We start from the raw sequence: 23,270 nt of genomic DNA, 5'->3' as shown, positions 1-23,270 counted from the left end.
GTGTGAGGCTGAGCTGTCCTGCAGATACCCCAGCAGGCATATTGGGCAGGAGCTGGACATCGCAGCCTTGTGATCAGCAGAGCTCAAAATAAAAGTGATCTAAAAATCTACAAGCACAAGACAGCGTGCTCCTCATTCTTTGGTGATATCAGGCCCGCCTTCCCTGGACCGTACCTCGAACTGGATATTTACATCAGCAGCCATGACCCTCCAGCTCACCATCTGTCCCATCCACTTTCACAAACACTCCCCCCAAGGAAGGGGGGTGACAGCAGAGCTCATCTAAGGATGACTGAGGGTGTGAGTGACAGTGAAGAAGGCATGGTGGAGGACAGCTCTCAGTGTAGCAGGCTGAGGCATGAGCCCCATGGGATGCCAAGAGCAACCCCAGGGGAGCAAGCATGAGCAGGAACTGGAGGCCCTGCTTGCCAGGGATGTAGCGAGGGACACTGAGGCAGGGACACGGCAGACAGGAGTAGGTCCTCCTCCTCCTCCACAGCGAGGGAATGCTGGCCTCACCTCCCTAGCCTCGTCCTCAGCTGGACCTGGCTGTTTGGTGAGCTGTACTGGAAAGGCACCCTGGTTCTGCCAGTCCCCAAGGGCCTCAGTTTCTGGGCAAGCGGCTCCCGGGCTGACTGAGGGCCTCCTCCAGCCCAGGGCTTGTAGGAGTTGGCTGAGGCCAGTGCTTCTGCCCAGGGGAAGGGACCAAAATTGAGCACAGGCGGAGAACATGCAGATCTGCTAGAATCAAAATGTACCAACCAAAGCTGGATTTTTATTGAAGTTTTGATGAACCTTCAGAGAAAGTCTAAAATTTGGTCGATTTACACAGAGATTTAAAGATATTAAAATGTTTGTTTTCCCTGTATTTTTATAACACACTGAAGATTACAACAATGAAGTTCCTCATAAATTTTAGTGTACCATATACACATATGCTGAAGATTAATCTTCTATAACGTCAAGTAATTCAACTATTTTAAATAGTATTTACAGTTTACATTCTACTGTTTCCTCTCACAAAGAATGGCCTTTATTATGTTTAAACAACTTACATTATTAAAATTACTTCAAGGAGTCCACTGAGATCAGACATTTTGATAAGCTGATTCAGAAGCAAAATTACATTTTGTACCTCTTTTACTGCCTAGAAATATGGCCCTTTAGACTTGACACACACCTCAAAGCGCTTGTAAGAGGAAAGTGTATTGGGATCCTCAAGATAATAAATGATTTCTGTTCTGAAGATGACCCCAACAGCAGTGAGGAGCCCAGCAGAGCAGGGATGCCCACTGCTTCAGTGACCACTGACCTTCAGGGAAAGCAGAGGGCTGACCCGCTTCTGTGACCGAGGGCGGGAGGACAGGGCTCCCGAAGACCCTGTGCCTCCAGGAAGCTTGGGTGCTGTCAGGAGGAGTACGGGGTGTGGCAGGGACTTGTGAGGCCAGTGTGAGATGGCAGGCAGCAGACGCAAGCACGGCGAGGCAGTCCTGCCCCAAAAGCAAGCGCTGACAGATGTTTTATTTAAGTAGAGGAGTGTCTACAACGAGCACTTTTTCTGCCACTAATTATGTCTGTTTATCATATATCTAGGTATGTCCTTATTTCTGTCTGGGTATGTGCCAGGGGCTGATTAGACCCCCAGATATCTGTGGGGGACAGTGTAGAATAAAAACAAAGATAAAAGACAATATTTGAGGTACAAGGGGTTGGGAGGAGCCCAACCACACAGTTGGTCCACAGTTGGCCCATGTTTGTTAGCACAGGAAAAGAGGCAGAGTACTTTCCCTGGAAAGACAACTGTGGTAGCCAGGGAAAAGTGAACAGTTCCTCCCTCTGCCCATGTGCCTGTGTGCTGCACGCTGTCTTCGGCAGATGTCACCTTGCTTAGGAGCACTGACGCATGGCAGCCTTCTGCAGACTTCTTTGTTTCCTTGGGCAGGATCTCACAGGCCTGGACAGCAGGGGACCTACTCATATGGCCTGGTCCTCAGCACAGTAACACATTCCACATCCCTTGGGCCCCCACAGCTACGCACCCAAGAGTAAACACGTGGAACTTCTAATTGGCCAAGTGATGCTGGAAGGAAGTACTAAAACTGAAAACAGCACTGGCGGTTAGCACCAGCAAGAGCACTGCGATGGGCACAGACGGTAGCGGCTGGTAGAAGACGGTCCAGGCAGCCCGAAGGAGCCAATAGGTGAGAAGAGGAAACTGCACACGTTAAACTGTGGGTTACTCCATGTCCCGAAGAGACACGCTACCTACAAAAACTAAACTACACATGAAACATGAAACCTGTAGGATCAAAACTCACAATAAAGGATAGGAGGATCAAAATATCCTAATGATAAGCCAGTAGGTTAGGTTCTGTCGGCCAGGGAAAACTCCACACATCATTCCTACAAAAGACACCAAGTTTCAAAGATAAAAATTCATAAGAAAGGGACTTAAAAGTTTGCCATTAAAAGTATCAGTCTCACATTGTGACCCAATTTTGATATATACTCGTCTACATAATGAAAATTCAACTCATCAAAAACCCACATCCTTTCTTTTTTCTTTAGTTACAGTAAGAATACTAAAACTTGAGAGAAAAGAATACTGAAAGAGTACAGAATCATAGTACACTGGTAAATTATTAAATGTAACCACAGAAAAAATAAGCCACAGGCTTGATGTCTTAGAATAAGCAGAACTGAACATGCAATAAAACTTTTATAATCACTGCTTATATGTTTATCAACTGCTTAAGGTGTTTCAAAACTTTAAGAGACTAATACATACTAAATTTATTCTCACAAATTTCCAATTTTCCAACAAATTTACTTAGCCAATTTTGAAATTGTTTCAGTGCTCAAGAAAAATTGTTCCTAAATTTTGCTTTTTCTGCATTTAATGAAGTGAACGTTAAGCAAAATCTATGTAGTTTTGAGTAATCTTTATGTGCAAAAGTCCTTAAGACAATTAAGAGATTAATCATGTTTCCAATGCATAATTCAGAAGAGAAAAATCTGTAATAATGGACTCCCAATGACTCCTGCTAGAATCCAAAGAAAAAAGTGATTTTAAAAGCACACGTGCAATAGAGCTTGTGTTATCTACCCCTCCCAAACATGGTGATTTGCCTGTTTTGAAGACAAATGAGTCAGCTTAGCAGGAATCCTACTGATATATTATCCACCAGTGGGATGCACTGCTGCATGGTTGGGTGGCACACTCTTCTGAGCACCCCTCAGCTTTGTTGGAGGTACATGTTCCTGAGAGGCACGAAGTGATGGCTCAGGGAAAATGAGCATGCAAAAGTCCATGCCGCCGGAAAGCTGCCCTTGCCCAATCTCCCAATCTTTAGGGAGCCTCTCAGAAGAGCAAAGTCACTCTTTTGTGCATGAGGATAAACACAAAGTGGTATCAGAAAAATCACAATTTTGGAAGCCATTCTGAATGATAATATCCAATACACTTAGCACAGCCAGGACAGAAAAAAATGAAAAGGCAGAAACTTTTCTGGGGGTGTCAGGAATCCTATCTGCAAAGTTAAGGTCAGCATTGGCTCATCTATCACAAGTGCTGGTGTCACACTGCTCCAAACTGGTCATCCACCGTGAGGTGACCTGCGGGGCACAGTGGCGCAGGAGCTGGCTCTCACTGCTTCTATGGACGCCATGCTGAGCTCTTGGGGGCACAGTGCTATGATGTCTACTCATGGCTTTCTTCTCATCTCTTCATCCCAGTCAAAGTCTAACACATCGTCATTTAGTTCTGGTAACGTGAAGAGAGCATTTTTGGACAGATTCGGTTTCTCAGCAGAAGAGGCCTGTAGCTGGAAGGACTTCCGTCTGCTGCCAAGCCCTGGCACTGAGCTTGCATGAGGAGGGCTGGGGCCGTGGTGGGTCCAGGTTTTCCCTCCACATGCGGGTGGAGACTCAGATGGAGACTCCACAGGTGGGGTGAAGGAGAACCTTGCCAAGGTGGCCAGTGTGCCAGCATGCACTTTGCTGCCTTTGGCTCTGCAGGGACCCTCCTCTGGGGCTCGCTCTCGGGAAGGATGTGCAGTGCCTGCGTGGGTTCCCGACTCTAGTTCAGGGTCAAGGTCTCTCTCTTCTCTGCACACATCTTCCCGGCATGGCTGCTGTGACCACTGCTTTAGCTTACCCTGGGGCTGCGTGAAATCTCTGCTTGCTAAGGTGGACACTAACCTCTCAGGACCCTTCACGGGTATGACAGCTTCTATCCTAGTCCCCTGCTGGGGAGCTCCAAGACCAGGACCTGCCATTTCAGTGGGGTCACAGGACACGAGGCCATGGTCCTTGGGAAAGTGCGTCAGTTTTGACTTCTGCTTGAAAGTAAACTTTGCCAGCTTGGCCATGGGGGGCTCTGGTGTCTCGGTATTTTCAGGGGACTTGGGTCTCTTTCTGGCAGGTGTTTCTGATGTGCCTTCTGGGCCATATGCAGCAGTAGACTCCAGAAGGGATGGGGCCCGGAGCTGGGCTGGAGCCGAGCCAGAGAGCGTTTCCAGCCCCAGGACACTTTCTTGCTGCCATCCGTGTGACCTGCCAGGGATACTAGCAGTATCTGGCTCCTCCTCTGCTGTGGCCACCTCAGATCTGGACGCTTCCCTTTCTGCCCCTCTATCCTGAGCTCCGGGTGACTGCAGGGTGGCAATGGTGGCTTCCTGTGATCGGAGTGGACTAGCTGCTAGTGGGCTCCAATGGCCTGGCTGGCTTTTTACCTGGACCCGAGATCTGCTGTCAGAGACTTCCAAAGCAGTGTTTTCCTCAGCTGTTTGGGGACCAGGAGATGCAAGAGTGGTGTTTCTTGGTCTTGTCTGCTGAGTGGCCATGCGGTCATCTTGATCCTGGCTGTGGTCTCTGCTCATGGACCTACTGGACCTCAGATCAGGCAGGGACTCCCAAGCTGAGTTTTCCCTGGGGCTGCCTCCAGGCAACAAGGAACTTGGGCTACAGCTCTGTTCCTGCTGTGTCGAAGTCTTCAACTCCAGTTTGTTCCCCAGGTCTCTGGAGAACCCTGGCATGGCCTCAGCCTCTACCTCCCCTGCTTGAGGTTGGGACAGATGCACATTCTGATTCTGCAACCTGGCAGAGACAGAGAAGGACAATGTGATCAAGGGGAGCAGAAGCTGCCATAATTTTCCACCCACTTAGGCCCTGAGATGCCATCTAGATGACTCAGGTCAAACGTCACCCCAAATGAACATGGCAAAGCTTCTGGAGCAGCAGAAATCACCCTTTTAGAAACATCAGTGCAGATCACGGTGCTCTGACAGGCACTCTGAGCTACCCTAAAGTGGAGCCAAAAGGAGGAGAGAAAGGTGGTCATGCACATGAAAAGTGGTCAGTGTGAACACTGTACCCCAAGGGAGCTGTGATGCTAGCTGTTAGCAGCTGGGGTACAGGCCAGAGCCAGGGTGGAGACTAGAATTATGACACACCTCCCTGCCCTGCAGGTACTGGACTTGGCACACGTGACAGTCACTTCCTCTAGAGCGCACATGGGGGTTGACCCTGCTGCGTTTATGTTCATGGTGGGTGCCCGGGTGGTCGGGCCACCCTCTCTGTAAAGCCTGGTCATTCCGATACAGAGTGCAAACCACTTTCCTCGCTGAAGCGGGATCTGCTCAGCAACACTCACCCTCGACACACAGAATGAATGGAAGGACCACGCTCTAGCAGGGGGTGCTACACATGGCGAGGCCTTCTGAACACCCACAGGTGCCTCCCATGACCCTGACTGTTCCTACTAAACCTGAGGAAAAATCACACCCAGAAGCAGGTGAGACAACTCGCCCATGATTCACGTGGCATTTATTTAGTGACAGTGGGGATTTAATGTAGCACCTGAGCTACACCCCCAGCCCTCTGTGTGTGGTGCGTGTGTGTTAATTCTGAGACAAGGCCTCTCTGAGTTGGTATTGAACATGCCTTCCTGATTCTCCGAGAGCCGGGATCACAGGCAGGACCCATGCCAGGCTGGCTCCACTGTTCTAATAATTAGTGACTCTTCCTCAGAAATCAAGTTCTCCTCACGTACAGCTTCTGCACTTTGACCTTCCCGCAGGACAGTGCCTCTGGCTTCTGCTTTCAGGTAGGTGGGATGGCCACTACTTAGGGTAGATTGTCAATGGTAATACACTTTCCAGAAGCAAAGTTTGATAAAAATACCAGTGATTTTATGGTAACTGTATGATCTTTTAAGGAACAGAGAACTCTTTCCTAAAGGGTAAAAACCCATGCCTACTCAGGCTTTTCTCCCTTGATTAGATGACTTTCGAGGTGACTTGGCTTCAGTGTGCAGCATCTTAGTTACTCTCAGGTTTAATGCCAGAATGCTGCAAAGAAACACCCACGACAAAGAGCATTTTAAGGCAGAACACTATATTTTTGACAGTCAATACTCTTTTTCCCTCCTCCTCCGGACAGTCATTTTGAATTTGAGAAGTCCACTGCCATCTGTCTAAGGCACAACACTGAAGGGCTCTCACCCTTGCTCCTTTCTGGAACCTCTGTCCAGCAGTGTCTGTCCCTGGGCTGAGGAAATGAGCAGCCCCAGCACAGGCAAAGCCCTGCCCATGAGGGGCAAGAGAGGACCAACTACAGCAAAGCTTCGCGGCTCAGTGGTGCAACCGCCTCGCACACTCTGGATCATGCCCGGGGCTGTTTTCACTCGGAGTGTGCGTTTCTGCAGCCTGGCACCCAGGAGCCAGCAGAGTACAGCCAGCCAGGAAGGCTGTGCCCCCTGCGGTCATAAGTTAGTGTGTGTGCTGGAGCCAGGAGGAAGCAGCAGGAGACTCAGAAGAACAAGGTTTCCACCTGGGGGGTCCCCAGCACTCCAGCTGTAGCTGACCCCTCACATGCACTCCACACCCTAGGCCCCGCTGGAGGGTGGCCAGGCCAGCCCTCCCTGGTCACGCAGATGCCTGCTGCAGTCCTGCCATTCCCATGCCTATGCCCCAGAGGCGACCCCAGTACTGAGGGGACCACAAGCTCTGCCATTCAGCCCAGATTTTCATCAGCGAGGGATGCATGTGGTCACTGACTACCAGACACATGGCTTCCTGCTGTCCACACTACCACAAGTGCCAGGAAAGCTTCTATCCTCCCAGGCTGTTGGCCCAGCTGGCCTGTGTGTGGCAAGGAGATGCCTCTCTTGGGGTGTCTGCACCTGACACCTGTCCAGGGAGTAACATTAGGGCTTGCTTCTTTTTGTCTTTTGTTTAAAAATCTTATTTATTTATTTATTTTAGTATAGGGAATCGAACTCAGGACCTTGTGCTTGCCAGGTAGGTGTTTATGCCGCTGAGCTATATCCCTGGCCCTGTTTTTATTTCTAACTAAATTTACTGGTATAATCTATATATACATAAAATCATATTCATCATAAGGAATTTGTACCTGTATACATTTGTCTTGATTCTTTTTTTTTCCTCAATCCCCTCCCCTCCCTTCAATGCCTCTTCTCCTTATTTACAAAGCTTTGTTTCCATTTTACCCTTCTTTATCACTTTTTTCTTTCCCCTTCCTTCCTTCCCCCATCCTCCTCCCTAGCTCCTTTCACTTTTGAACAATTTCTTTTTTTCTAAGAAGCACGGAGTCTTGCCGTGTTTGTTACACATCGAGACACAGGACAGCGGCTTTTTCACTTAGTTTACAAACCTTTGTTTCTCAAATGCCAGGGAAAGGTTTCTATTTCCCTCTCTGGGTTTTCCTTCCTTACCTTTCCAGCCTTTGAAGCTCTTCACTCAAGAGGCTCGGCAGCTCCAGCCTCTCAAGAATGAGTTTGCACTGCTGCTGGTACTGTGCGCGAGGGTTTTCAGGGAAGGACGTGTGCAGAGCGTTCACCCCTCCTAGCAGCGCTCCGCCCTGCAGAGGGAGAGGGCACCGGCGTCCCAGGGCAGCCCCACACATCCCCCTCCAGGTGCTGGGTCTCTGGGATCCCTTCTCTCCCCTCAGTATCTGGGTGGCACTACTACAGGCAGCTACACTGTCACAGTGAGACCATGGACACCACCCCCTCCCCAGGGTGCTGAAACTCACTGCTTTACACCAACAAGGGACAAGGGCAGCCCCTGCCCCACACCAACACCCAGAGACAGGACAGTGCCGTCCCCCTCTGCAGGGGCCCAGCACTTGAGTCCGAACATGAGCATGTGCAGAACTGGAGACCATGCTGGGGAGCCTGCAGTCAGGGAAAACAATTGCTTGGTGTGCAAAGTCTCTCACCTGCATGGAGGACTCCATCACTGACACCACGGTGACTGCGTCTTCTAGGGTCACGGTGTCACGGAACATCAGGCGGGCGTGGGCTGTGAAAATGAAGTTCACCTGATTTTAGGGTTATGTGAGGGGATAAGTGTACTTCTGCACCTGTCTCCCCTCTCCAAAACTGTACTTTAGGAATAAGCTATTCCTAATAAACTCATTTTACCAGATGAAGTACAGAAGTCTGCATTGCACTGGCTTTACAGTTTTGTGTTAATAAAAGGCTTAAACTTTCCACTTAGCTCATGTAATATTGTCTATTCATATGAAAAAGTACCCTGGGAAATACAGGAGCTGTATGAACATTATATTTAATATTCAGTAACTTTCAACCCTCATTTTTTAATCTGTTATAGAAACATGCAAAATTAAAACTCATTTTTCATCTCTGGCATTTATTTTTATCTATGATTTACGAGCTTCTCAAAGCTACCAAATGAACAAGCTTGAATTTTGGGTATTTCTTGCCTTCCTATTAGCTACAAATCCTTGGAAAAAATGAGGTCCTTTTGTTTTATTATACTTTTTATTAAGCTTATATGATTTCATGATATAATACATTCAGTGCATGTATTTTAAGAGTTATCTGAACACAGGCTGCAGTGTAAAAGCCAATGCTGGACAGCAGGCGGGGGGGGTAGGGGGCGTGTTAGCCATGCGTGCCCGCATCAGTCCCGAGCCCCAGGGAGGTCAGGGCATAGCGCTCTTGACCTCATTACTGTAACAGCAGGATGCCTCTGAGTGGCCGAGTGGCTGGAGATGCTGCTGCACGTGGGACAAGAGCCTCCCCACTCCAAGGGCTGAGAGCCCTGCACAGTGAAAGTGAGGCCTTCCGAGGGCTGGCACCTTACATTATGGGCAATCCTGAGGAGAAGGCTCCAAGAACACAACTTCAGCTCGGCACCCTTCCTGTCCAGAACAGTGAGCTCCAGGGCTCAGTGCCTGTGCTGTCACGTGACCATGGGTACCCTGGGTAGGGATTGTTCTGGGGTACCCACATCACGCCCTAAACCCTGGGACTCAGTGAAAGCATCCCTCAGCAACTGAGCTCACCTTCGGCCAAGCGGATCAAGCTCTCCAGCAGGCGGATGGTTGTGCGGGCTGCGTTGCGGGCATTGCTCTGCCTCTGCATCTGGTAGTAGCGCAGCAGAACCTGGTTGCCTGCGTCCGACAGCGTGGGCTGCAGCGTCCTGATGAGGCAGAAGTAGGTTTTCATCTTCTCCATGCTCCATAGCTTCTTGGCCCTGCTCAGGCAGCCTGCGTCAGCCAGCCAGTTTTAACAACAGCAAGGGTTTCATCATTAAAAGACAGCCTCCAGGCTCTGTGGTCCTGAAATCCAGCCCATTGTCTGTCCAGAGTGAGCAGTAAAGGTGTGCTTCCTCCGGGGCTAATATCATTCAGGATATTCTATTCTGCTTGCTAGTAATCAGAGTACTTAAGGAAATCTGCTTATAGAGGGGCTTGCATTTAGTGATTTTCACCTCACCATTCAGTCCCGTTTGTGTGGCAAGAGCTGAGTTACAGTAATGCGGCACCATGAGGTCTCCTCCTCTTGTCCCAAGGACACCTGCATTCATGGTCATCTCCCCTGGCAGGTGGCGCAGCCCTTCCCCTCTGCTCATTATGCTGGGCTTGCTAACCTGCTCCTCTCACAGACCACCTTCTGGCTAAGCATCCCTTGGGCGTCTGTAAAACAGGTATCTTGAGCATTTCACTGTTTTCCAGGAAAACTGCCTTTATTTAGACCTAAGCTTTCTCTTTCAGCCTGAATAGCTTTCTTTACACACCTTTATTCTCCAAGATGAAGGATGAAATGACTCGATCCCAGTCTTCATTCTTGGTATCAAGCAAAACAAGGATCAGGTCGAATCTACTGAGGAGCGGACTGCCGAGGGCGATGTTCACTGACACGGACTCCTGGGGGTCATACTGGCCTTTGGGATTGGTGGCTGCCAGGATGGTGGTTCTTGTGTTCAGCTTGCATACAAGGCTACCAGGAAAGAGGGCAAATCCACGGATGTGAGTGCAACCTTATTAATAAAATACAGTTGCACTGGTACCTTGAAAATCCAGAGTAACTTCTGTGAAGGAAAATATGGAATGATTCAGGGAGCCCAAACACCAGCTTCACCAACAAAGCATACTAAAGCTAGCTTATTGTAGGAGATGATCTGGGCAGCTCCCCTAGAATGCAGAACAATTGCTTTGGCATTAATGAAACCAAATCCCGTCTCTAAGAGCTGGCTAAGCTATTTTCTTCTCCTTCAATTGGCTCTAAGCAATGCAAATAAGGCCAGTGGAGGTACTGATGTGTAATCAGAAGCCAGCCAACAGTTTCCTGCTTGCTTGCACTGTGTTCCCTATAGAACAGTTGCTCACGGTAGGATGGTAGAGACACATAGCTATAGGAACATCAAGTGGGTTCCAGCTACAAGGTAAGAGGCTATGACTTCCCAGGGCACTGGGGTTTACATATCAGAAACTGAAGCAACAGCCTCCTAAAACATTCAGATGCTACCCAATCGAGTCATGCAGACTGGTCTTCCTGCATATCTCTCTCCCTGCATATTGCAGAGGCGCTTGCTCTCGGCCCAGCCAGCTCAGCTTCCCTTGCTCAGGTAATTCCTGCCATCCTGTCACTCATCCTTGAGCCACTCCCTTCGCCACAAGATAATAAATTCTGGGGAAGGCCTTGCATCAAGGCCTTTGTTCTGTGTGTCCTCACCTAGGACGGACTCAGGACCTCTTTGCTGCCCATAGCTATAAATATGTCTTAATGTCTTTCTTCTCACCGTGGGTTGCACTGGAGGTAGTAGACTGGAATTAATTCACTGGGATTCCAATAACGTATCAACGAAATTACAAAAATAACTTTCCAGATTGCAAGGTGAATAAGAAAAGGGATTACAATATATAATATTGCGGTTACAATATTTATCTTGAGGAGAACTGTTAACTTTTCAGTAAACACGTTTTTATATTTTGGGGAATAAAACTAGGGCTTGGCACGTGACAGGCAAGTATTCTACGTTCCCAGCCCCTGACTTCTGTACTTCCAGAGAGCGTCTTGCTAAATTGCCTAGGCTGGTCTTGAATTTGCAGTTCTCTTCCTCAGCCTTCTGAGGAGGCAGGGTTACAGAGGCTGGGGTCAGTTAATGCTTTTATGCTCTTACAATTAACAGACCCCTTTGCTAAGTGCCACGAGGCAGAGAATAATAAGCCAAATATGAACAGTGGTCTTACGGAGCTTGTAATCCACTAGCTCCTGTTACAGGGAAGGACACACCAGGTTCCATAAGCACGAAGTTCCTGAGCACTATGGACGGACTGCGTTTGTCTGTGCTGGAACAGGCAATCAGAGAAATATTAGGAAGAAGCTTCTGCCCTATAACCTCGTGGTGTGTGGACATTTCCAAACTGAGGGAGGTATATCCTCAAAGGTGGCAGATGGGGGCATTTTAAGGTATGGTGAGGGGTGAACAAAAAGCTTCTGTGTGTTCATTTTATCTTGATTTCTCTAATCATGGGGGAAGGAAATCAGGAAGAAGTCTAACGGCTGATTTAGCATGGAGTTTGGGCAGCCTTGGGGGTGGTTGACAGGACACAGGAAGGGGCAGGACAGAAGGGCAGTTCCTGGGGAGAGGCACGGAGTCTTGCATGGGCCAGTGCAGGATCACAGGACACAAGGTAATTTAGCACTTGTAATTTAGCACTTCAACTAATCAATGTCAGGCAAGTCCTCAGATAGCCTGCTGAGGCTCACGTATGCAAACGTGTCTGGTTTTGGTTAGTGGGAAGTCTGTCTCGCAGGGCTGCAGGCCCCGATCTCTGCACACACGTGCTGCATCTGTTCATGCCTGGTGTTTCCAGCTGCCTCCGCAGCGACTTCCCTCCCTGAGGCTGAAGGATTTGAGAATCTTTGCAGCAAATGGTACAAAAAGACATTCACTGAATGAGAATAACAAAATAAGGCAACTTTTAAAAAGTGAAACCCTTTTTTAAAAAATCAGTGAGAGGGAAAATTTTTCAGAGACAGACATCTGATAATGTGCCAAAGTAAAGGCCGTTGTTAGGACTGGGAACCCTATCTGGCAAAGAACAGTGTGATACATGGCTCCTACTCACCCTACAGATGCACAGTTAATCCACAAGCAGCAGAGATGACTTGCATTTATAAAAAAGGAGTATTTCTATAATACTGGCAGTAAAATAAAAGATAACTAACATAGGAAATAATTCTAAAAAATTATTTTCAGTGACAGGTGAATCTAATTGGCTGTTCTTCTGCTCTCTGATTAACAGACACTTCTGGGCATTTTCTGTGTATAAAGGAAAGGTCAGCCCTGGAAAGCCAAGAAGGCCAGTCAGGGTACAGTGGGCGCTAAAGAACAGGATGAGGCTGCTCAACAGAGCAATGTCAGACACTGGCCAGGCGTGGACCAGAGGACAATGCTTCCATGGAGGCATCGGGATGACTTGGGGACCATAATCTGAACATACACAGGAAGACAAACCTGCAAAGATCAAAGGGAGGTGGCATATTATTTCTGAGGTAATTTGGGAAATATAAATTAAGTCTAAGCAGGGGACTTCCTTAGGAGGACAGGCTGCCTGCAGGCAGCCCTGGAAATGTAGGCAATGAAAGGTCGGAGAGTAGGTGGGGAAGCAGTGACTAGGATAAGTCAGGTGGCCCCTGCAGCAGAGCAGGAGGGTGGGACAGTGATGAGGGTCTCCCTCCAGGCAGCTAACAGTGGGGAGCTTGCAGACCTGCTCCGGCACTGGGCTAGAAGATAAATGTAGGCACACACAGGTGCACATGGCCCTGGTCTTGAGTCCATGTGCACAGCAGTGGCTGAAGTCATGACCACCAAATGAGAGAATTCAGGAACTAGTACAAGGCAACACACTTCCTCGGCCAATCTGAGCTTTATGTGCTTCAGTTATTTTCATAAACTTAACCACCACATTGTAGCAATACTGCACACGGAGTTAGCCCTATACAGATTATCCTGGATTACCACAGAAACCGAAGGGCAGGGATTCTTTCCACAAACTCGGAAATAAGGCAGCTGGACCCCAGATGACAGTGCATGGCTGAGCGCTGCAAGCCCTTTGCTTCCTCAGGCCCTTCCCGCCGCACTGCCCTGTCACCTGGGTTGCAGCATCTCAGACTTGCAACCCCTCCATCTGAAGATTCCATGGGATACTTCAGAATCCAGCTACTCACCTTATTCTTTCCCACTAAATTTGATCCTTTTTGAGGGACTAACCTACTGCTATTATCCTCACACTGTCTGGCACCTATGAAAAGTTCAGTAAACCTATACTAATTAAATGATAAATAAAAAAGTTATTTAGCTCAATATATATTTCTAAAATCTGAAACTTCACATTCACAGGCTTCTACAGTCACAACCTGAAGATGCTGATGCATTCTTTCTGACTTAACTCTGAGTGGAAATACAGTGGTTTCTGGAAAAGCTACTTTTCCATTTACTGGGTCTACATGCTTGAACCTTCCTACAAACAACTAGTAGTTGTATAAACATCATAACGTCAGGTCAGGCTGGTTTGAGCAGTCAGCCCTGCAGTGTGCCTGCTGCCCATGCTGCTCTGCTGACAATGGCGACCCTGTCTTGACTCCAGCTGCCAGCCCCATTCCACTGCTGCTTCTAACCCACCTCTGCCAGGGCAGTGGCTGCCACACACTCACGACACCTTGTGCCTCCCCCACACCACCCCAAGACAGCAAGATGGCACTTCCGTTCCTTTGCAGTTCATGGAGGAGGGCAATGGAATGAGGGTGAAACACATACATCACTCCAGATCCCGCCTGATGGCTCCCTGGGCGTCCTCAGTGTGTCTCCATCTTTCAGCACAGCAGGGAAGGAGAAACCACATGAAGGATGGAGGATGACAGTGGGGAGCAGGGCACCCCACCCTGGCCCTTGTCTCCTGTGATATGAGCAGGAGAAACTTCCTCTTCTAAGGTATATGAGCTAAGTACAGGAAAGAACTGGTTCTGTTTCCAAGGGGAAACGCTTCTAACCCCAGGCAGGATGAGGAAGAATAAAAAGATCTGGGTGACAGAGAGAGGATCCGGAAGCAGTGTTTTCACACTTAATTTATTTTGAGAATAATGTGACAGCTGGGACTGAAAATTTTGGTCTAGTGTTGGTTATTGTTGAGTTTTCTTGCCATCCAGTTTTTTTTTTTTTTCTACTCGAGAATTCTGTGATTTCTTAAGATTAGTCCCAATTGGCTACATAAAATCTTCTAAATTTAAATTCTATGCATAGGAGTAATACGAGCTTTGGCTTATGGTATGATGTCTTGCCCAGCAAATAGAAATAAACGGCATTTATTGATAGCTTCAGTGGATTTTCCTCCATGGAACAACAGCCAAAAATTAGTAGCAAGGATTGGGGAAAAAAGAAATGAATATGTCTTTGAAAGTTAGTACCAAGGTTTTAGACTTAGTGGAACCCCACCACCACTACCTCTCTGTGGAACTCAGACGAGGGCTGGTTCTCGCACTTGCCGATGACCATCAACACTGTCTGTCCACTTCCTCTCAGGCTGTTACTGACCAGCTGAGGCCTCCTGCTTAGGGTGTCAGGAAGCACATACTGGGAGAAGGCACTCAGAGCTTCGGCCCAGAGTGGGATTGCCGGTGCTGTCAGCTCTTAGTACTGGCGCCCCGCCTGCCACACAGAGCAAACCTCAGGGCTTCTTTTGGCCACTGGAGATGGTGGCCCCTGGCTGTTCTTTGCCAGTCTGTGCTTCTCTGCTGTTGGCGACCTTCGTTGTCGTCAGGTCTGCTGTCAGTCACTCTGAGTCACTAGTTCTCAGTGTGCCAGTCTAGCATGTTCCTTCCCCTTCTGAATGACTGTGTGGCCCCTCTCCTCCTTCCCATCCCATTCCTTATGAACCTGTTACAACTCGCTAAGTCGGTGTTGATGGAGGCAGTTGGGAACCCACGCTAACTGGTGACATTGGATGCCCCCAAGAGACTGGGACCCGAATATATCCAAAATTTATATTGCAGGTTTACAAGAGAAGTCTTCCAACTGGGGAACCATGAAGAGGTAAGTTTTCTTAAGGGTAAAATTAAGAGCGCGCTGTATCGTCATTTTATTTTGATACAATTCATAATGAAATGTTTCTTTTTTACACTTAACTCTATCTGCTGCTAATTAACATCATGTTATGCTACAAGTCTCTAGAGACATTTCATCAGACTTTCACATTTGGGAATTTACTACATACTTTACATTAGAAAGATTAACAGGCTTCTAATTAGGGGCAATAATTCTGGAAGCCGTCATTCAAAGTGAGATGAATTATTGTTGCAAGTAGATCTAATTTTTTCCATGCACAGTAGAATAACACTGAATAAATGGTATGAAAGATGAACACTGAGCCAGATGGGTTGAATGGTTCCCAATATCAGGAAGATGACAGCTATGCACTGGGGACTGGGGGTACACTGAACTCCTGCATGAGACAAAAACAACACAAGGTAATCCTCACTTTTCTGTGATATTTCTAAACAAAAGTTAAAATGCTTCAAAGAATTTGGAAGGACGAGAAAATCATAACACTGGTACCAGCTGTAATCTAGGGGGAATCGTGAAGACTACAGAGCTGTACTGTGCCAATCAACCAAGAGTCTACACTGCATGAGGCACACATGCTAAGCACTGTCCTGCCACACTGTCTTGTCACCCCCCCCCCCACCCTTTCTGCCTGTCTCCAAAGCCTCTGAGCAGACTGGTTCATGAGTGTGTGGCCCACTGATGGTCACAGCTCATCATGTGGGGAGGAGGCAGTCACCAGGGCACCACTGAAAGTCTGCCTTTATCCCACTGCTCTTCCTGTGCTCTGCTTCTTGGCCACCACGAAGTGAGTGGCTTTGTTCCACCTGCTCTTTGACCATGGTGTTTCTGGCTTGGAGACAGCTGAACTTTGGGAACCATGAGCCAGATGAACCTTTTCTTCGTTAATTTTGAAGTATTAGGCATTTTCTCCTAGCAATAGAAAAGCTAACACACCTGTTTAATGACAGGTTTGGGTATACTCTTTAAGTGATTTCTTTATCCTTATTATAGTTCTGGACAGCTCAAACAGTAGAATCCTTATCAAGCACATGACCCTATGACTTCTTCTGAGTAAACTTCTATTTAGGGACAACTGGCCAGCCCAGAGACCAGCATCTGACCCAAGGACAGTCAACCTATGACTTTGCCAGGGGCCAAGAAACTGTTTCCTGCACAAGTCTTTTAGTAGATATGATGCTACGTCTCTGGCCCTCTTGGAAGGCACTTGAAGTGGTGACAGGAAAAACAACTACCTCACACAAAATAGCTTAATGAGGCTAAAAGACCCACAGACACAAAAAGTGAGCAACAAATGTTCTGATTCACAGTAATGGAAGGACAGGTTTGAAGACCACAGTGGCAACGAGTTGACAGTACTGTATTTTATATCTAATTTAAGCAAACTCCCATTCCACCAAGCTCTGTTACAACAGGACAATAGTCATGATAGTAGTGAAGTGCAATCGTATGCCCAGCAAGGAAAGAGTGGAGCTGGCACCTCAATTCAGCGGGCTGAAGCTGTACTCTCTGCTCTTAAGTATTATGCTCATTCTAGCTACATGTAATTCACTCTGTGGTCAGGAAAAGAAAAAGTTCTGTTTCTTGAACTATATGATTTCTAACACAGGTCATGTTCAACATTCCATGGTTAAAGGGAAACCCCACTTACGTACATTCATAATCTACAGTAAACCAACCAGCAGCTGAGATGGCCATTGCTGAGACGGTAGGTCAGATGATAAATTCCTCATACACAATAGTCATTAACTTGCAGCATCTTACAACAACCTCTTAAAGATTATCTCTTTACACATTAGATGGCTTGAATTTCTCACATACATTTTTCTACTCTAAACTTGAAAACCTTTACAATCTACAGGTAACCCACCTACTCTGTAGGCAGTTTCATCCATGGGAAAGGCTTCCTTGTCCTGATTGTGAATATGCTCCTCCGTATAGATACGAATGGGTCCAGAATAAGTCTAATTGCATTTCTGTATTGGAGCTCTTTGAAATAATTATATCTCCAACTGTTTTTTTCTAGTATGGTTCAGAGAAACATGGATATATATTACAATATACAGCAAAAGTTAACATTACCTGTTAAACAATAAGAATTTTAAAAATAAAATGTTGATATACAGGTTCCCACAGGATAACAGCAGCTCCTTATACTCAAATGCCTTCATAAATCTTCCAGAGACATCTGAGATAAACAAGGATGGCAAGTAAACCCTTACAATAAAACTCATAAAACTTAAAAAATAACTATGAAAGGAAACTACTATGGACTCCAAACTACACGTAAAAAGACTTGAGTGGGCAGTCAAGCTAACTCTGGAGTCCAGGTTGAAGAGGAGACAAAAGCAAAGCTAGGTAAGAGCAGGAAAGTACAATGGGGTCCTCATGATGGCAGCTGCAGGTAAAGCCACTGTTAGGTTTGTGTCTGAGTGGCCCCAAGCGTCATGCAGTCAGGGCGGTGGCTGTGTCTGGTGTTTGTGACTGGTTCATGGTCTAATGCTGAGACTGGTGGTGTGAGTGCTGCACTTGCCGAGGGGCAGAGCCAGCACACAACACGAGGAGGGAAGTGGGCTCCTTTTTGCCTGCTCTTTTACCGGTTCCCTCTTGCTGCTTGTTGCCACCATGAATGACTGTCCCTCAGCCAGACCCCCTGCCTTGGAGCCAGCTGAATACGGACTTAAGCCTCTAAAACTGTAAGATAAATAAACCTTTTCTTGCTTAATTTTGGCATCAGGTATTTTGTTTCAGCAATGAGAGAAAAGTAACCAAGGCAGTCACCCATAAGAGGAGATTCCATGCAGAGCTGGGGAACACCAAGATCAGGTTTGCAACCTTGGGAATCAAAGCAGTTGGCTACTGGGGGAGACAAGGAGGGACTTGCAAGTTTCTGGGACCACAGTAAGCAGGTGTAGAAAGTATTCAGAAGCAAGGAAGGCCAATTTTCCTAAATGCTAAACACAAAAAACGAGTTGATACCAAACACATTCATCATACCAGTAATTCATGTCTAACTAATGTATTAGAAGATATTCAGGTTGTTTATGAAGCTAAGCCCAGCTCCACGCTGTATACAAGAGAACACACTGCAAACAAAAGGTTGCATATAAAGGAGTGCACCAAGAAATATTAGGCAATGCAAACATTGTGAAGTTGAGCTGTGATTCCAACAAAGGCAAGATAAAATTCAGGTCAGGAAGCACTTCAACTAAGAAATGCAAATGCGAAGGCTAAAGTCACCACCACCACACAGCAGAAGCTGTATGAGTGACACAAAGCAACAGAAAACCAGTCATACAGTACTCAGTCTAAAACCTATCAACAGACAAACAGCTAAGTGAGGAGGCTAGAGAAGACCACACAACACTCCTGAGAAGGCACCGCTGTATGCTCGTTAAGTGACGGGTGTGTGCTGCACCCTGATTCAACAGAATAAATTTTTTCTGAAGTGTACAAAGGGCAGTAATGAAATTAGCCTTATATTAGGACACAAAGGAAAAATCCTCATTAAGTTCCTTAAACTAGAAATAGCATGAAAAATATTCTCTGAGCACAATGCAGTAAAACTAGAAATTAGTAACAACAATAAATAAATATATAATGTTTCTTCTAATTGAAGATTAAAAATTATTTAAACAACTCTGGGGAGAAATGAGATGTACAAACAAAAATGCAGAATTTCTAGCAAAATACTTTATATCCTAATTTATAAGGTACCCCTGAAGTAGTGTCAAGAATGTAGGCCCACCCTCTTGGTAAGCACCCCTGGCGCCGGCTGGGAAGAGAACCAGTCAGCTGTTCCCTTGAGCCTACTGGCACAGGCTAAGAATCAAACATCCCCCCACCCTCTCACCCGTCAGCAACTGGGGACAGAGTTCTGAGCACCTCTTTGGAGGATGACCATATGCAATATAGCTAATATGGGGGATTTTCTTCTATGTTCTGTTTGAAGGCAAAGGATATTTTCAGTGTTATGTTTTGTAATGATTGTTTTGCTGTATTCAATATTCTCCTTCAATTGGTTTTACAATGTTCTGTTATTAGTTTGATTTTGCTACACCTAATTGACTGGACAACTATTGTGAAGATAACAAGATATACTAAGTACCTATTACTGTTATCCCAGTATCCTGCTTCGAAGTTCTGTACCAATATCACTACATTGTCTTGATTGGCTTTGTTCTGTCTTGTTCTGCTGTATTTTTACTACACTTAAAATAAAATAAAAAAGAATGCATATATTATGCTATCTTTTAGATAAAGAAGAAAAGAGATACATATATGACTTCACATGTGTTGCTCATTTTTTGTAAAAAAATGGAAGGATAAATCAGAAACAAATGAAAGAACATCTATAAGAGAAAGAAGAAATCAGAACTAAAGGGATAAGGGTGATTTCTTTGGATTTCTTTTTATATAGTGTTGGATTCTGAACCATCTTTTAGAAATTGAGAAATAAAATTTAACTGAAAAAACTGAACATGGGGCCAGGGATTTAGCTCAGCAGGGATTTAGCTCACATGCTGGTAGATGCAAGGTCATGAGTTCAATCCCTGGTACCAAAATACAAAAACACAAACACAAGTAAAAGCAAAAAACAAACAAACAAGCAAACAACTAAACAAGGCAAATTATAAAAGTGAACACAAATAGAAATTTAAAAGCTTATTTCCTTAACAGTGTATCAAATCAATAATACAACTACACAAGGAAAAGAATATAAACTACTTTTGAACATGCACTCTGACTGTATTTAAACTTACTAAAATATATTCTATGCACAAAAAAGAACTGCAAAGAAAGCTTGAATTGGGGCTGGGATTTAGCTCAGTGGCACAAGTGCCTGCCTGGCATGCACAAAGTCATGAGTTCAATCCCCGGTACCAAAAAAAAAAAAAAAAGCAAGCAAGCTTGAATATTAATTTTTGTGGTTATTGGCACTGATGTTGGTGCAATAATCCTGAAACTTATTTTGGAGGCTCAACTGACTTCAGAAATGTAGGGAAACCTATAAACACCTTCATGAATGCAACAGGTTACATATAAATATTACAAAATATTGTATCTTTTTTTTTTTTTTTTTTTGGTACGGGGATCAAACTTGCAACCTCACCCTTGTCAGGCTCGCTGGCAGGCACTTATGCTGCTGAGCTAATTCCCTGGCCTCTACAAAATACTATGTCTCACATATATGGAGAGTCATTATCTTCTCACCCGTTCTGAGAAGATATTGGCTGTTAACAACAGTACATGCACACGAATTTGCACTGAACACTGCTGAAATGCACACCTAGAGGTAGTGAAGAAAGTGTGTGTTTGACCACAACTGGAAGTTACACAGAGCACTGCAGCCCCATCTGTGGAGCACGAGGCGAGGCTGAGCCAGGAGGTGGATATTTCACACGCTAAGCTGTAATATCCCTGTGGAAGGCTGCGGTCATCTTCCCTTTACAGATGAGCGGCCGAAGCTCGGGATGACAGTGATTTCCCAGAGTCGGAAAAGAACTAAGGCAGAGTGCCACTGATGCTAGGTCTCTCTGACCGAGGCCTTCTGTTCTCACCATAACCAGGCTGACTTTGCCACAAAAATACTAACAAGTTAGTTAAGCTTAGTTTAAATGTAGGCTATCTATGTTGCTGGTGGTGGTGGTGGGTATTTGTCTGTACAAGTGAATGATGTGGAACAATTATGGAGATTCCCCAAAAACTAAAAACAGAAATTCCATTTGGCCCAGCTGGTTTTCCTTTGGACATCTTCTTGAAAGAGCTAAGTATTTCACAGCTTTCTCTGCACACCACGCAGGCAGCAGGAGGCTTAAGTACTGACTATCCCAGGCACTGCTCAGGCAAGTGTCATTCCAAACAGCTAATGCTTGCACTGGATACAGTTGATAAAATTGTCATTTTTATATTTCCTGTTACTTTTCTTATAAAAACTAACAAAAAAGGAAGATGGTGGAATAGTAAGCAGCACAAAACACAGCCTCTCTGAAAGACACTATCTAGACGTGGGAATATACCATCATGAGGAAGACAGGAAGGAAGCATGAAGGCAGCTGTGGAACCCGGGGACACACGGGCATGGGGGCACGGTGGCGGTGGTAGCTGGCGACCCCACAGGCCTTTGTGGGAGGACTGGGCAGGGAGGGGAGCGGTTGACACGGAGGACTCTCATGGCTGCAGTGAGTGCAGAGGACTCAGTCCTCCCGCAGGAGAGAGTGACTGCCAGGAGCCATTTTGGAGTCAGGCCCAATAAGCCCAGAACCAGAACTGCTGCCGGCTTCCTCCAGCAGCTCCTAGCTGGGCACAGACCCATGGAAACTGCGTGGACTGCAGTGAGCCCGCTGAGTCTGGGCTCGGGGCGGCCTGCTAAGGCGTCTGCTACTCGTCACAAAGCAGCTCCTGGCTTGCGGGGAAACAGTGGCACGATTGGGACGCCATCTCCACAGGCTGCCTGCTGGTGAATCCAAAGAGAATCCTAGATTCTATTTGTTTTGTTGTTATTTTTGTTTCCCTTTTCTTCCTTTCTTGTTTTAGTTTTTTAAATCTCTTTCTCTTTTATTGCTTTTCTTTGAGTGTGAGTGAGGTCCTTAATCTCCTTCTGCTGTGGTTTTGTTCTGTTCTCTGCCAGCTCTCTTTCCTTCAGTCTGCCGCATCCATCTCTCCAAGTTGCTGGGATTCATCTTTGTCCTCCAATTTACTTATAATCTCTTTTTCTTTTCCTATTTTTCTGTTTTCTCTTTAATTCCTTTTGAATCATAATCCTTGAGAACAGAATTGATATATTATGGTCGTATTTATTATATATAACTGTTTTGCACTCTATTGAAAAGAAATGAGAAGACTTAAGACACCCAGTTCACCAAAGGCAAACCTACGGGCAATGAGGCTAGAAAATCCGAAAGCCCCTACCAGTTCTCTCCAAAGTGGTAACAAAGCAATTGAATGATGCTCTGGGAAAAATGGAATCAGAAATAATCTCTCAAATAACTAAAGAGATTATCAAAATATATACCATGCTAAGAGCAGACACAGACAAAAAATTAGACGAGCTTAAGCAAATTATGGAAGTGCAGCATATGAAACAAATAGAATCCATAAAGCAGATTCAAGCAGATCTCCAGAAGGAAAAAAACCTGAAAGTATTCAAAGCAGATTAGGCCAATGTGAGGACAGGATCTCAGATATGGAAGACAGGCTTACAGTTAGTAACCGGGAAAAGAAATATTTCTCAAAACTAGCAAGGGAACATGAGAAGTCAATCCAGGAGCAGTTAGGTGAGACAAAGAAGAATAATTTAAGATTAACTAGAGTCAATTAATTAGCAGGAGATACCACAAATGACATTAAAAACATGTTCACAGACATTGTGACAGACAACTTTCCTAACAGAGAAAAAGAATTTGACATACAAATAAGTCAGACATGTAAAACTCCAATTATAGCAATGATCAAAAAAAATCCATATCCAGGTATATCATAGTCAAGATTCCAGAAATTCAACAAAAGAATAGAATTTTAAAAGCTGTTAGGGGAAAAAAAATCACTTATAAAGGAAAGCCCATCAGAATTATAGCTGATTTCTCAGGAAGAGCTTGCAGTGAAGTACTCCAAGTTCCAAAGGAAAACAACTTTCAACTCAGACTCGTGTACCCACGAAACTATCTTTCAAAATTGATAAAGAAATAAGATACTTCCATGACAAAGAACGTCTGAGGAAATTTATGATCACCAAACCAGCAATCCAAAACGTTCTGAAGGACATTCTAGAAAGAGATAATATGGACTACAACTCCATGAACCACAAAAGTAGGAAATCACCAAGAAAGGCAAACAATTAGAAGGAAGGGAAAAAGAAAAAAGAGGGAGTGA

General features: G+C 45.7%; 1 protein-coding gene across 4 annotated transcripts in view; it reads right to left on the bottom strand.

Annotated features, from left to right (window-relative positions):
* Positions 1-755: 755 nt before the first annotated feature.
* The window catches only part of Mcm9 (minichromosome maintenance 9 homologous recombination repair factor), an 83,750-nt gene continuing 61,235 nt past the window's right edge, over positions 756-23,270 (bottom strand). For 2 of the 4 annotated variants that reach the window (XM_063235099.1, XM_003479743.5), the window contains exons 9-13: positions 10,068-10,270; positions 9,334-9,537; positions 8,242-8,324; positions 7,736-7,881; positions 756-5,097 (exon numbers count right to left, since the gene is read on the bottom strand). In XM_063235099.1, the coding sequence (XP_063091169.1) occupies positions 3,705-5,097; positions 7,736-7,881; positions 8,242-8,324; positions 9,334-9,537; positions 10,068-10,270 (2,029 nt within the window). In that variant the 3' untranslated portion in view covers positions 756-3,704. Of the gene's footprint in view, positions 5,098-7,735; positions 7,882-8,241; positions 8,325-9,333; positions 9,538-10,067; positions 10,362-10,396; positions 15,778-23,270 lie in introns of those variants that run through there. The other 2 variants (XM_063235101.1, XM_063235100.1) reach the window with 2 other exon arrangements.

Source organism: Cavia porcellus, unplaced genomic scaffold (assembly GCF_034190915.1).
Source record: "Cavia porcellus strain 051 isolate PalLab524CR breed Dunkin Hartley unplaced genomic scaffold, mCavPor4.1 scaffold_24, whole genome shotgun sequence".
NCBI lineage: Eukaryota > Metazoa > Chordata > Mammalia > Rodentia > Caviidae > Cavia > Cavia porcellus.
This window is presented reverse-complemented; position numbering and strand designations above follow the sequence as displayed.